The sequence below is a fragment of the Pleurodeles waltl genome, chromosome 7 (genome assembly GCF_031143425.1).
Source record: "Pleurodeles waltl isolate 20211129_DDA chromosome 7, aPleWal1.hap1.20221129, whole genome shotgun sequence".
Lineage (NCBI taxonomy): Eukaryota > Metazoa > Chordata > Amphibia > Caudata > Salamandridae > Pleurodeles > Pleurodeles waltl.
This window is the reverse complement of record NC_090446.1, coordinates 647,731,628-647,747,345: the sequence shown is the minus strand read 5'-3', so window position 1 is coordinate 647,747,345 and position 15,718 is coordinate 647,731,628. Positions and strand designations below refer to the sequence as shown.

Here is a 15,718-nt window from a genome sequence, read left to right as displayed (position 1 = left end):
CCCTAAATCCATTAGACAAGGATCTAGATGGACAGGGAGAGGATTCCTCTAAATTATCGGCTTTGTTAGAAGTGGAGAGCAACCCTCTCAGAGGTACAATGTCTTATGGTATGGACGTACAGGCCCTGCTAATCTCTCTTACTAAAGAGATTAGGGAAACATTTGAGACATCAGAAAATAACCAAACAAGGATTCGGGAAGTATGTGAGGCTTTGGAAAATAAAATCACTTTGTTAACAGATCGGATGGGTAAACTCGAGACTGTGGTGGCGGCCCATGAGGAGCGGGTGGCAGCTCAATCTGAGGATATTTCACAATTAAAACGTGGAGAAAAGTTGTTACAGGACAAACTAGAGATTTTGGAAAATAACATGCGGAGAAATAATATCAGGCTTTTGGGTGTTCCTGAGGGATTGGAAGGGGAAGATATTAAGGGCTATGTGATTGCTTTGATAAAAGAGGTTATCCCAAATACAGCAGGGTTTAACCTGGAAGAGGATATTCAAAGAGTCCATCGTGACCCGTTCAAGAAAAATCCCGGGAGGAAGAATCCCAGGAGGATTCTGATAAATTTCAATACGTACTCTATCAAGGAAAAAATTCTGTCTGAAGCCCTTAAAGTTGGTGTTTTTTCCAAGGGGGATTGGGCCTTCAGGATAAGATCGGACTTGTCTAAAGCAACGTTAGATAGACAGTGGGAATTGGGAAATTTTATGCGTGAGCTTCGTTCTCTTGGGGCTACCGTACAGCTAAGGTTTCCGGCAGCACTCCGGATCATGTGGAAGAACAAAATGTATAACATGAGAGATCCGGGGGAGGTTAGCGCATTTATAGACCAGATTAAGGCGTCACAATAAGATCTAGTGGAAGTATCTCGTCCGATGGGGAGTTCGAATTTAGGATAACAGGATGGTTATCCTAGTAGAATCAGGGAGGGTTCCCCAGGGTAGGGGGGTTGGGTGGGAGTTGGGGTTGGTGTTGGTGGAGGGGGTGGAAGGCACTGGGTGTGGGGGTTTGGGTTGGGTTAGGTGGGTTAGGTGGGTTGAAAGGATAAAAATAAGAAAGTCCTCATATGTTGTTTACCTAGGAGGGGGGTGCGCTGTGCTTATGACGTTTTCCTTTTCTCCTGACAGATATGTCTAAGTATGGGAATTTAAGATTGAAATTTCTTTCTTGGAATGTGAATGGTTTAAGAGTGGTAAGCAGGAGGAGGAAGATTTTTGAATATTTAAGATTGGCGGAAGAGGAGATTATCATATTGCAAGAAACTCATCTCCAACAAACAGAGTGGGAGACCTGGGTTAAACGGTTGAATTGGGTTTCTCTTAGCGTATGCTCCTCCCAAACTAGTGTGATAAAAGGCGTGGCAGTTCTCATAAAAAAATCCATAAAGCTTAGGATAGGATCGGTGCAAGTTGACCCTAGAGGGAGATGGGTAGTGGTAGAACTGTGCGTATGTGGTTATTGGGTCACGGTGGCAGGCTATTATGGACCTAACCTAGATGATCCCACACCATTTCAAGAGTTATTCAATATTTTACTTCTAGCTAGATATCCAGTGGTACTAGGCGGAGACTTCAACATTTTGTTAGACCCTGTACACGATAAGTCAACCCCTTGAGGTACGGATAACTCTCCTAAAATGAGGGCACAGGTGAAACAAGCCATGCAAGATTTAGGATTGGTAGACATATGGCACTGCAGAGGAGGCGAAGGAGACAGATATACATTTTACAATAAAAAATATGGGCATAGATCTAGAATAGATTTTTTTTTAATACATAAAAGTTTATGCCCAGAGGTCAGAAAGGTAGCCCACAATCCAGCTCACCTCTCAGATCATTCAGCTGTAAAATTACACTTGGATATCAGGGTCGTAAATAAAGGTATTAGATGTATAATTAATCGCGCTATACTATTAGACGACTCTATAGTAGAAGCATTAAAAAAAAAGACACAAGAGATTTCTTTCTTTTGAACCAAGGTACGGCAAGTTTATGGTGTGTTTGGGACGCCTTTAAGGCTTATATTAGAGGGAGGCTTATGAGCCTGGCAATATACAAACATCGTGAAGAAAAAGAGAAATTGGGAGATATGGAATTATCTCTAAAAACCTTGCAAGCTGCAATCCATAAAGCACGAGCAGAAGAGAAGGTCAATTTATTAGAGGACTTGATATGTCAAGAGGTTAATGTTCGGACTAAGCTAGAGGCTTTTTTGGAAAATCGCAGTAAGTTAAAATGGGAAGCTAGCCGATATGCTCACCATGAATATGGAGAAGGTTGCAGTAAGCTACTAGCATGGAAGGTTAAGTCAGACCTCTCTAAAAGATATATTTCAGCAGTCAAATCGGACAATACGATTTGTGTGGAGCAAGAAGAGATTGAGGGGGCATTTGTATCTTTTTTCCAAGACGTATACTCAGAAAGCCTGGTTAATTCAGACGAGTCGATTAGTGATTTTCTAGAAAAACTACACCTTCCAGCTCTAGAAGATTCTGAAAAGACCCTATTAAATTGTAAAATAAATGAGGCTGAGCTTATTGAAGGCATAAAAGCGTTAAAAAAAGGAAAGGCCGCTGGTCCAGACAATCTACCTAATGAATTGTACAAGGTCTTGGGGGAAGTTATTAGTCCTTTTTTATTAGAATTATTTAATTCTATGCTGGTTGAGGGGGCTCAGACGCCTAAATCCTGGAGAGAGGCTATAATTTGTCTAGTTTTAAAGCCAGGTAAGGATCCAATGTCTTGTGCATCTTACAGACCCATCTCCCTGTTGAATGCCGACTACAAACTTTATACAGGGATTTTAGCCAGGAGATTAGGGAGTGCCATAGGCAATCTGATTCATACGGATCAAAAGGGTTTTATGAAAGGGAGGTATCTCCAGGATGTAACACATGAGTTATTTGCTGCAATAGATCTGGCGGAACAAGAAAAGACCCCTCTGGCGATCCTGACTTTTGACGCAGCAAAGGCCTTCGATCGGGTCAATTGGTCTTTTTTGAGGTTAGTGCTGGAAAAAGGAGGCTTGGGATTTCCTTTTGTTAGGACAGTCAGGGAATTGTATAGATGCCCCTCAGCGAGAATTCTGGTCAACGGCCAGTTATCACAAGAATTTAGGATTTGGCGGGGTACGCGACAGGGATGTCCATTGTCTCCCTTGCTTTTTAACTTATATATTGAGCCTCTGGCAATTTCTCTTAGGTTAAGTAAGGAAATTACTCCATTTCAAAGTGGGGACTGGGAAAAAAAAGTAGCATTATATGCGGATGATCTTATGCTATATACCAAGGATGTTAGTTCTACCCTACTAGCGTTCAATACTTTGATGGAGCAATTTGGTAAACTTTCTGGTTACAGCGTAAACACAGAAAAGACAGAAATAATGTGTTGGAATTTGACTTATGCTTCTCCTTTAGTCAAACAAGAGATCAGATATTTGGGTATACGATTAACAAATGATCTAAATGAGGTACCTAAACTAAATTTTAACATAACATACAGAGAAACCAAAAAATTGCTAAAGACGTGGGCCGCTCTCCCTCTTTCCATAATTGGAAGATCCAACATTTTGAAGATGTGTATTCTCCCAAAATTCACCTTTTTATTCAACACTATTCCACTAGAGTTTAAGAACTGCTGGTTTAAAAAACTACAGGGGGATTTATCCTCGTTTGTATGGGCCTCTAAAGGAGTAAGGATCTCGTGGAAAAAGATGAGTAAAAAAAAAAGAGTGGGGGGGGCATTGCGTCTCCAGATTTCTTCAAGTATTATCTGGCATTTCAATTAAAAAACATTAGAAACCTATTGAATAAGAAGTCAGAATATGATCCGGCGTGGAAAGCCTTAACGGCACACCTCGAGGAAAAAGCAGATCATTTTCTATATAAATTCGGCCATCCTAAGTACTTCAAGAAGGTACGCTTGAAGACACTCAGACATGCATGCAACATTTGGATGCACTTTCGGAAGGTGCTAGAGATACCCTATTTTTGCAGCTCTTCCCCCATTTGGGATTCACCTGGCACTCCTGAATGCCTCACTGATAAATTATCAATTCCTTTGAGAGTGAGTGGGATTGTAAGATGGGGCCAGATAATGGAAGGACCAGAACTGTTAAGCTGGTCGACACTTTATGAAGGGACTGGAGGGACAGTCTCCAAATTCAAGTATCTTCAGATAGCTAGTTGGGTTAAATCGCAACAAATAGGAGAAATAGGAAGGAATATATGGGAAGGGAAATTAAACCAGAAAATCATTAATAAGGAAGTTGCTCTGTGGTACCATGCTCTGTTGGAAGCAACAAGGGATGGGACATCCCTTCCCTTGTTGAAGTGGGGGGGGATCTTTCCAACTCTAGATGTGAAATCTTTATGGAATAGGTCCTGCTCAGAATTGTGGTTCACGACCAGCCCGGCAGAGTTGAAGAAAAACCATTTGTTCACACTTCATAGGGTTTACTGGACGCCGGCCAGATTAACAGCTATCGGGAAAACTCAGAAAAACTGTCCGAGGTGTGGTGACGATAAGGCAAACGATATACACATGTTTTGGCAATGTTCAAAGTTGTGGGAATATTGGGAGGAGATAGGAAACACTTTAAAGATAATATTTAATGTGAACGTAAAATTGGATCTTTCTATGGTGGTGTTTGGGGTCAGTGAACAGGGTATGAATTATCAAAAATTGTCAGCACATCAGGAGCACCTGTTGTTTGTATTAATACTTTTGGCTAGACGAGAAATTTGTCGTAAATGGGTTGACCCCTTTCCCCCCCGTTCTAAGGATTGGCAAATATCTGTAAATCGAATGTGCATAATGGAACAACGAGGTCCCCTTTCTAGAAGGGATAACTTCTGGATGAACTGGGAAAATGTCTACCAATAGTATATTACTGTTTTGCTGTCTGGTCTCCTCCTCGTGCAACTTAAGTCCAATGATTAGTACTCCCCTTACCCAATACTGGGCGATGCTTTGGTTATGACTAGGTTTCATAGAAAATAGTATATCCTGGTTGATGGCATACGATTGGGAGAATAATAAAACGTAGACCAAACGGGACGACCCAAGGGTTACGTTTCCCCCGTCCGGTACCATTTTTCCTCTACCAAAGCATGGGTGATAATTATGAGGACGAAAAAAAAAAGAGAAAAAAAAAAAAAAAAAAAAAAAATAAGTCAATGTTAATGATTGTCCTAACTCTTGACAATTAAATTGTAGAATGCACAATGCACTTTACAGGATTTTGGAGTTGAGTTTAATGAACACAGGCCAACATATGAGAATGGCAATGGCAGTAGATATGATCTTCTTTTGTTCCTAGGTTCACAGTATTGGGAGCAAATTTGAAAGATTACTTAAATATTTCTACTATAGACTATCAGCAGTTGATCTCTGTCTCTTAATGAGAGATTTGTATAAATGGACAAGGCATCTCAAGGGTGATCATATATAAATGTGGGTCATTTTCTAGTATATATGTTTCCCTGAAGCTTGAGTTTATTTATTGATAATAATAATAATAATAATAATATGAAGATGATGAAAAAATAAATTTAAATTTGGCTATTAAGTGACATGTTCAAAATGAGCGTTCTGCTTTCAGTGTACTTTACAGGAACTGTCACAAATATGGCGTTAGAAAGAGGACATGGTGGAAAGCAAATACGCACGCTCTAGTCTTGTAAAGGATATAGAAGAGGGACTGCACTGTGTGGACACTTTAAAATGAGACTATCAACAACATAGGACTCTATGATCCAGTCGAATGGATAACGCTGAAATGCATCAACCTTAATTTTTTATTTTTTTGCACTGCACTTTAAACGAGCACATGCAATAAATATATGTTGGTGTACACGGTGCTGTGAATCTGGCCCTTGCAGTGGTGTAAAACTTTGTGGCACAGATACGGGTGAGTATATATATATATATATAAAAAAAAATTCACACACATGCACGCACAAACTTCAGGAGAAGAAGTGGGGTAAACAACGGGAAGTGGGTGGGGACAGGAAAGCAGGCGAGCAAGTAAGGTAGATGAGGTAGGAGGGAGGAGAGTAAAACATTTTTAACCCTCTCACTGGTAGGCCTTTTCCCTTTTTGGCTATCTAGGGTTGTTTGCGCTTAAGCCTCAAAAATGTTTTGTGCACATAAGCGATTTGTGCCAAATTGGTGTCCTTTTTTCCAAAATACTGGGAATTCTAAAGGTGTCCAGGGTTTGTGGATTCCTCTGGAGGAGACTTGGAAAATAGGTAAAATACAGCAACATCTTGAGATTATTGAAAAGAATTAGGGGAAAAGTGCTCTAGATAAAAGTGTCTACTTTTTCCCCTAAATGACATCCACAAACTGTTTGCTGTACTAAAGCCACCATCTTCCCAGCTTTCAGGAACATGCAGAGCTGAATCAAAAAAGAGTTTGTACCACAGTTTTAGCATTTCTCTAGAGATATCCTTTCTCTTATTTTTTGTGCTCTCAACCTACTTCCGGTTTGTAATGGAAACCTGTGTGAAACCCATGGGGGATCCACAAATGATATACATTTCTGAAAAGTAGATGACATTTTGAATTCAGCAAGGGCTCATATGTGTAGATCCCTGAAGGTTTCCCAAGAAAAATAACTGTTGAAATAAATAAATATTGAAAATGAGCAGTAAAAACAGGCATTCATGACACCTTTTTCATCTGTAACTTTGTCACAATGGCAGTTTGATGAAAGCAATATACCATTACATCTACTAGACCCTTCTGTTTGTGGGGATACATAGGGCTTGTAGGTACTCCACGAACCCAAGGTACCAGAGCAAACAAATGAGCTGCACTGAACAAAGTTTTTTCTTTGAGTACTAAGTATAGACCAATTCTTATAGCAAAATAAGCAGAGTGAAAAATGGTTATCAAGGAAACGTATGTATTTCTGAAATGGGCAGAAGAAATATTGAGTTTAGGAGCCATGGTTATTTCTACATCTCTGAATTTGTGGGTACCCATACTAGCGTATGAATTGGAGGGTATTTTTCAAGATGTAATATTTCTTATACACTGACTTACATTTGAAAGGCACAAATGCAGTGAAATTCAATCAGTAATAACAACTGTTCTATAATTCTATGCTCCTACAAGTTTCCGAATACAAATGGTACCTCATTAGTGTGGGTAGGCCTAGTTCACATGACAAGAAATGGCCATAATGCAACATGGACACATTTTTCACTGAAAAATGACTTTTTCCAGTGTGGAAGCTTCTAGGGAAATTTGACAACCCAGTAATTTTTTTAAAAACTAGACACCTAGGGGAATCCAGGATGCCATGACTTGACTGGATCCCATTAGGTTTCTTACCCACACTGCCCTGCAAACCTCCAACGTTGCCTGAAATCACATTTTCCTTATATATGGATCAGTTCCCTTCACTGGAGCTAAGTCGAACCGCACAAGTGGGGCAGAGTTTTTATTGGCACAGCTGTGTAGTAGGAATTTTGTGGATTCCTGAAATTTCCATCTCAAAAATATAAGGAAAAGGCATGATTTCAGGTTGAAGTTGGAGGTGTGCAGGACATGGTTAGTAAGAATATGGTGTAGGGTGCATGTGAAGCACATTACCCTGGGCTCCCCCAGATGTCTAGTATTCAGAAGTCTCTGTGTCTGGAACTTTGTTCCATCCTGAGGCCTGCACAAGCCCCAAAAAATGCAGCCTTTCACCATTGTAGACGGGGCAATATTGGGAGTTAGCCAAGCTCTCCAAGGCCATGTATAAAATCAACACCCACGGAGCCAAATGTCCTCTTGCTTGCCATTACGATAAAATGCTTTAATCTGCAGGGGGAGCAGAAAGACTGCTGCCCCCTTAAGTTGGGGTGGGGGCCTGACTATGCCCAAGGTGGTCACCCCTGTGTTTTTTTTGTTTTGTTTTTTCTCTCTTTTTTTTTTTTTTTTTTTGTAATTCCCTAGTGTCTAGGAGGAGGCTGTCTGCTTACCCAGGGCCCAGTGGGTAGGGGTAGATCAGGGGTTATTTATCCAATCTGCCCCCCAGGGGGGGGAAGAAATACTTTGTCCCCATTTGTGTTGGGGTGGGGGCATGGCCATGCCTCTTTTTTGTAAAACAAAATCTTCCCTGGTGTCTAGTGGGTTTTCTGCACCCCCCTCCCCAGGAGACGATTGGGGGTAATAATCCCCTTCTGCCCCTCCCCCCCCCCCCCAAGGGCGGCAGAAAGACTGCCCATTTTTGGGGCAGAGGGGTAGTGGGCATTACCATGCCCATTCTGGGCAGAATAATAGTCCCATCAATATGTATTAAAAAAAAAAAAAAGGTCGCTAGTGCCTAGGGGGCTTTCTATCTCCCCCATGTGGGGGCTGATCGGGGTAATAACTCCCATCTGCCCCCCCAGGTGGGCAGAAAGACTGTTCCATTTAATGTTTGGGGTGCATGGGGGCATTTGAATGCCCATTTTAGGCAGCTTCACCCCTACGTCCTAAAAAAAACGAATCCCAGGTGCCTAATGGGCTTTCTACCTATCCCTGCCTAACCCCACCCTGCCTCCTCCCCCTCCACCGGTGGAGGAGGCAGGTGCAGATTGGGGGCTTTTGCCCCAATCTGCTCCCCTGGGGGAAGGGGGGCACAAAGACTGAATTGGCCAAAAGATATTGGAGAGAGCTTAAGCCCTTGCCCAAGGGACTACTCTCACCTCCTTGGTGTCTAGTGGAATGGATCTCTGCTATAGAATTATAGAACAGTTGTTATTACCAATTGAATTTCACTGCATTTGTGCCTTTCAAATGTTAGAGTCTCTCTTTCCAATGATAACTCCCTCTTCAGTCTGCCTAAGTGCTTGGGGAGACTGACATATCCTTGCAAGCTCCTCAGCAGTGAAAGTGAAATGAGCCAATTGTCTCATTTCACTTTTGTTTTCAGTGAAATGACATCTGCGCACCATGAGCAATGAACGTCATTTCACTGAAAACAAATAAACAGCTTCAGGAGCTGGAGAAGCTCTGCCCCAGCTCCCCAAGCTGTTTCTTTGAGTAGAAAATCCCTTTGGTGCCCACACCGGAGAGATTTCCTGCCTCATGGGAAGGCACAGCCGAGAGCCCTCTGACATACACGAGCAGCCTGGTGTGAGATGGCTCCCAGAAATCCCATGCATGCAAAGGTTTAAAAAAGCAAAAGAAAAGCCCAAGAGGGGGCGGTAGAAGCGATGGGTGAGCTGGAGGTTGGGGAAGTAGGGAGCAACAAAAGGCATGTGGAGGGCAATATTTAAGGGGCTCGGCAGCACAAGAGGGAGAGAGCAAGAAAACACACACTATCATGGAGTGCTGAATGAAAAAAAAAATGTTTCCTTGTCGTGGGCAGTAGGAGGATATAAGTCATCCAAAAAATAGAATGGTAAAAGAGCTATGTTCCAGAGGAGGAACAAATGCAAGAAGAGCAAGGTACAGAACAAGACACGTGCAAACGAGTGACAAGAAAGTCAACCAATGTTAATTAATAGGTTGGCTCTAAGCCCACTGTAAGTTATTTTTGGGGGGGATGCTCAACAAGAGGTCTTTTAATAACTAACACCTAAAAGCCTAAAGGTCAAACAGCAAAATCCCAGTTCACGCAAAAATGACTCACTCCTATTGTATGAAGCGCCCAAAAGTACCACAAAGCCTAAAAAATAGGAATGCCACTTTCACTTCACGAGTTTCACTTTCAGGTCTACAGGATAAACAAAATAATACCAGATGCCTTTGCCTTTTGATGGTAGTTAGGGCTGACACAGTAATACACCACAATAACCCTACTGGCCTTCCAGAGGCACAGGCCTCTAAGGAAACATTGAACTTTCTCGTTAATCTACTCAACCTCGGTCAAGGACCCAGTCCCAAAGAACACCTAGTAAAAAAAATACTTACATCTCTGTAGTGATAAATCCAGTGAGCTCAGAGAGGAACAGGAAGGTGATGAAAAGGCAGCAGCACACAGAAACTAAAGAATAAAAAGAAGCCAACATATTAAATAGGCACAAATGCAAGTCTTTTCACTACACCAAATTAGAAGCACGTCTTCTTTCAACCTGGGTCATGTCAGGCAAACAGGCTCATCCCACTTTCACACAAGTCATTGTTTATAATGTTTTGACATCTAGTTAACCAAGGCTGGTGCAGATACTGAAGAAAAGGGCATATATGGCATGGAATTGACGATGCAAACTAACTTTAACCTTGGACGACCACCTTTAATGTAAAGTAGCTTAACACCATCCATCATGGCAGTAATGATTTTCTTTTCCCTCAGGCAGGTGGGCTGCAATGTGGTGCTATTTGATGGAACGTTATTGCTTCATCAGAAATTGCATCTGGCAAGACCTTGGACCACCTGTCTGACCATTTCAAAGAGGACTACCTCCAATAAGCGGTAGCTATAATTAGAGACAGTCAAACAATTAATGTAAAGCACTTTCAATCGCCATAAGCAAGCCGGAGGGATCCTCTTGACACAATGAATGTAGGACCCTGGAAACATCAGCAAACCAAGCTTGAGAGATGCATAGACTTGTCCTCAGGCACCTCTTCATGAACCCTTCTCTGTACTCATCCTTACTCGAATCCATCCCTCAATACCCTCTACAATTCTAGACAGTAAAAAGTACTCGTCACACCACAGGATGGCCACGTGCCTATATTTGACTGGTGGCCTTCATTCCATGGAAACCATCTCTAGGATGGAAATTCAGATTTTACACCCGGATGCTCTATATTTTATATTTTATATATATATATATTTGAAATGGTCGAAATGTTTTGCAGGTGCGAATACACTTCCATTCTACACACCTTACACTGAGCCCTCAGACTAACTCTCTAAAACAGCTCAGCACGACAGAGGTTTGCAAATGTTCACAGCCTGGTCGTTGTCAATTAGACTACTGCACATTAAATCAAATCTCGGTAAGGGGATTGTGTTGGACCTCCCAACAATCTATATGATGCAGAGTGCTGGGATATCAAGGTTAACATTTGAATTAAGAGGGCTGAGGGAAAATATTTGTTCAGTGGCACTTGACACACCTCTCAGTGGTTTACTGTGCTTCTATGGAGAGCCAGAGGATAGGAAACACACAAAGTTAAATACTGTATAAGAAATTGGGTTATTAGTTAAGGGGGTACATACCCACCTAAGGTAATAACCACTAAGGCCACTAAATAATCATGAGCAGACAGGTTTAACTTAGAAACAATGTGTAAGTATTTATGCAGTGCTAAATAGTAATAAAGTGGAAATGTAAAACAATAAAAATCTTAAAACAGAAAAGTAATAAACAAAATAACACCAAAATCACAAAAATCCAATAATGGGAACCAATAACTAAAATGTAACCTTTTAATCAGAAGCAGGGTTGAGAAGCACATAGTATCATTACTAGGTTAGTCCTGGTCAAACATTTTTCCTTCTGCCTTTAGTTCTTTAAGTCCCAATCCACCACATGAGTACACTACTAAAGCTCCTCAAGACCTCAGAGGCGGTACTTAGAGACTCACAAGAGGGGGGCAACAGGGGGGTCCAGTTGCCAATGGTCAGCTGGGCAGTTGCAGGCAAAGCCCTCTTGTAGGTCGTTCAGTTCCTGTAGCTTTAACTGATCATTAGCAAGAAGTATCCCAATTCCAATGCAGTGTGACTTATTTAAATATACACTTTAAAAATATTTTGGAAATTATAGTTCTGAAAACACACATTCATTTCAAATGCACACTTAGTTTTGGTATATATCTCAATTCAACCAAACAAAAACTTTTAATTTAGCAGTAGGCTGGGCTGCACACAGGAGAGCTACTCACAAGTAGCTTGAGAGCTACCAGAGGCTCACAAGCTGCTTATTGGTGAAGCCTGCTCTATTGTATGCAAACAAATATAACCCCCAGAATAAGAACAGGGTGGCAACTGATCCTACAGGGTAAATAATTTCATGAGTAATACGCAACATAAAGCGTGTAGGTAAGGTTTGTTGAAGGTTTGAAACAACTCACGGTCCACGGAAGCAGGGGGCACGCACGTGGTAGTGATAAAGGTCATGCGGTGTTTGCCCTTCCTACTAAAGTGTGCTGTTTTTGTCCTCTCCTTTACAGTCAATTTGTTGTATCCTGGTTACCGAAGGTGGGGTATGCTGTATTCGGTTGTCATGGGAATCCCCTCACGCTACAGCATAAGCGGCTGTTGCCGTTAGCTGTTGTACCACGACGCGGAGCATTGCTACTGAAATAAAACAGATTAAATCATATGGACTGTGTAGAAATCCTGACATTACAACATCATTTTGGAGACGAGCGACAGCTACGCAGGAGCAGCAACTCTTTGCTTTGTGTGTGGACGAGAACCTACTGCTGTTTTGGATCACGAGAAGTACTGTGACGCTGCCTTCATGTTTCAAACTCACCATAAAATATTAGCGAAAATCTCCACTGGTGTGTTGGCGGAGGGGTGTATCATCTAACTAGGTGGAAAGGAACCCTTCTGATTTCTTAAAGGGGAGGTCTCCGATTTCTTAAAGGGGAAATTCCTCAAGCCCCTATTAAAGGGAAGACTGTTCTGCAGTGTTTTTTCTACAAAAAAATAACTATAAACTATAATCTATTAAAAAAAAGAAAAATTGTGTATATTTGTACACAGATAGGTTTTTAAATTGTAGACAATAAGAAGAGTAAATTGAAGATAGATAAATCATTTATCCTGGTCATTTTGGATTCTGCGTCAGTAATATTGTAACATGGATATCACCACAATCCCGTCACCTCCTTGTTTCCTTTCGCAACCTGGAGTTCCACCTATTGACTGGGTGGAGATGTTTGACAACTATTTGGAGGCAATCGATGGTCAAGGCCTTAGATTGAGTAGGAAATGAGCTATTCTTTTGAGTACCTTAGGAAGGGCTAACACATTTTTAAATATCTTCGCTTTGGACAATAATGGTCAACCCTTGGAGAATGTATATCTGGAGGCACGTAAAAGATTAGAAGTGAGGTTTGCTAAAGAGACAAATATGGTGATGAGAAGGTACATCTACACTCGACCTCAGAGAGTAGGTGAATTTATAGTTGACTTTGTAATGAGACTTCGCAAATTATCTCTCAAATGCAGATTTGGAGCAATGACAGAGGAGATGATCGGAGACCAGGTTATAGTTCAATGCAGAAGTGGAAAAACACAAGAACGCTTGGGGGCTGCAAAAAGCCATTCTCTCAAAGACACCATCGAAATTGCAAAAATAGTTTGAGGAGTCTGAACATTGCATGAAGGACATGGAACAATAAGATGATAAAGGAATACATTAAGGTGGCTGAAGGAACATTTACAGTGGAAAAAGTTGATGAAGACATGGCTATTGCAAACAAAAGGGAATCTCAGAGGAAGAGGACGATTTTTCCAGGACAATAGAAACTACAGCAACAAAAACAACAGTAGTGTGTGGAAAGTGTGGCAGTACAGATCACGAGTCCGAGTCAAAGAAATGTTATGCCATAGGACAAGAATGTAGGCATTGTGGTCGTAAAGGTCATTTCGGCAAGATGTGTAGAGAAGTGGGTAAAAACAAGATTGCAGCTTTTGCAGATGGAGTATTTTGTGACAACGAATAATGTGATAGGGTCTTGTGTTTTAATGGACATAGATTGGGACAGGTTCATGATGTAATGTACAATGACAGTGAGAGTAAAAGGAGTAAGAGACCCAGTGCTAGCATTACCAGCAAGGGTCGGAACTTGGAGTTAATGCTGAATTCAGGGTCATTGTATACCATCATTCCTAAGGATGTATTTAAGAAAGAGTGGCCCAATGTGAGATTGTTACCCAGAGATATCAACCCTGGAGGTTATCAGGGAGAACAGGTAAGTATTGTAGGGTATATGGATACATTAATTCAATTCAAAAATAGATGTGTAAATGGCAAAGTTTATGTGGCAGAGTCGGGGCCACCAATTTTGGGGTGGGTCCACCAGTATGATTTGCACAAAGATGGATCTTCATGCAGTGGAACAAGTTATGGTTGTGGAGGAGCTATCAATAGAGGATATTTTGAAAGGGGCTCACCAAGTGTTTAAAGAACACTTGGGACAATTGAAGGGGTACGTGCACAAAATAAAGTTAAAACAAGGTGCAATAACTGTCCAACATAAGGTTAGAAGGGTTCCTATCAAGATAAGAGGTGAAGTTAATAAAATGTTGGATGAGATGTTGATCAATGGAGTTACTGAACCAGTTGAAAAGTCACCTTGGATATCTCCAGTTGTTATCACAGAGAAAGCGGATGGCAAGTTACGTTTTTGTGTGGATTTAAGAAGTTTATATCAGAATATAGTTGCAGACACTTTTCCATTACCAAACATCAATGAACTAATCTTGTTGTTGAAGGGGGGAAAAGTATTTTTCCAAATCAGACTTGCGATATGCATATCACCAGATTAGGCTTGATGATTAATCTAAACCGTTAACAGCATTCATCGCCATGGAAGGCACTTTTCTTTTCACGAGGATGCCTTTTGGATTGTCATAGGCAGGTAGCATCTTCCAAAGAATGGTGAATGAGGTATCCAAGGGCGTAGAGAATGTTAAGTTTTTTCAAGATGACAGCTTGGTCTTTGGAGATAGTGTGGGTAGCCACAACTGGGCATTAAAGGAGGTAATAAGCAGACTAGCTGAGTTTGGCTTTACTTTATGCAAAGAAAAGTGTTCCTTCATTGTAACAGAAGTAGACTATTTAGGCCATACCTTGTCATCTGAATGGGTAAGACCTAAAAAGGATTTGCTTGAAGCAACAAAATCAGCAGACCTCAAAATAAGGATCAATTGAGATCTTTCTTGGGTTTAATTGAATATTATTCAAAGTTCGTAGAGAATTTTGCAAGTAAAACTGAGAACCTCAAAGTACTTATGAGGAAGGGTATGGGCGTATGTGTGGGGTGAAGATCAACAAACGTGTTTCAATAATATTAAGTAACAAATATGTGAAGCTGGAGTATTGTCACCCTTTGATGTGAACAAAGCAATAATTGTTAAGGTGGATGCCAGTGATGTTGGGGCTGTTTTTTCTCAAAAGTTTGGATCCTCTGAAAGAACTGTTGCATTTGCCTGATGTTCCTTGACTGCCACAGAACAACATTACTCTAATTGAAAAAGAAACCCTAGCAGCGGTTTGCAGTGTAGAGTATGTGAACGTATGTGTGGGGCCTCAAGATCACTCTTTGCACTGATCATAAACCTTTATTAAAGATTTTGTCTCCTGGGGGTGCCAGCAAATGTTCAGCATGGCTTATGAGGTTAGCATAAAAATTACAAGAGTACAATTTCATAATTGAGTACATTCCAGGGTGTAAGAACATACAAGTAGATTGTTTCTCACCTGACTTTAGATTGGGAAAAGTCTATAAAAAAAGAAGGCGTGAACAAGGGTGAAATAGAAGGAGCGGTGGCCAGTGTTCACAATGTGATCTTTTGATGTTGAGGCGCTATTAATAAATCTGAATGGTCCTGTGCATGGAAGAGGATGATGTTTTAAAGGAGGTACACATTTTGATAGAATAGGGGCCAAGGAAGGAAAGTACTATGTCAGGTGCCCTCCGGTCTTTCAACAAGATATTAGACGAAATGTCCATAGTAGCTGGGCAGATTATAATGCGTGGAGAAAAGATTGTTCCACCCACTGCTCTTCGAAAGATTGTTTGATATTGCTCATGAGGACCAC

The 15,718-nt window shown here is 41.1% G+C and overlaps 1 protein-coding gene across 2 annotated transcripts in view; it reads right to left on the bottom strand.

Moving 5' to 3' along the window:
• The window catches only part of ERGIC1 (endoplasmic reticulum-golgi intermediate compartment 1), a 270,638-nt gene that overhangs the window by 139,954 nt on the left and 114,966 nt on the right, over nt 1-15,718 (bottom strand). For both annotated transcript variants that reach the window (XM_069244648.1, XM_069244649.1), the window contains exon 3: nt 9,900-9,972. In XM_069244648.1, the coding sequence (XP_069100749.1) occupies nt 9,900-9,972 (73 nt within the window). The remainder of the gene's footprint in view (nt 1-9,899; nt 9,973-15,718) is intronic.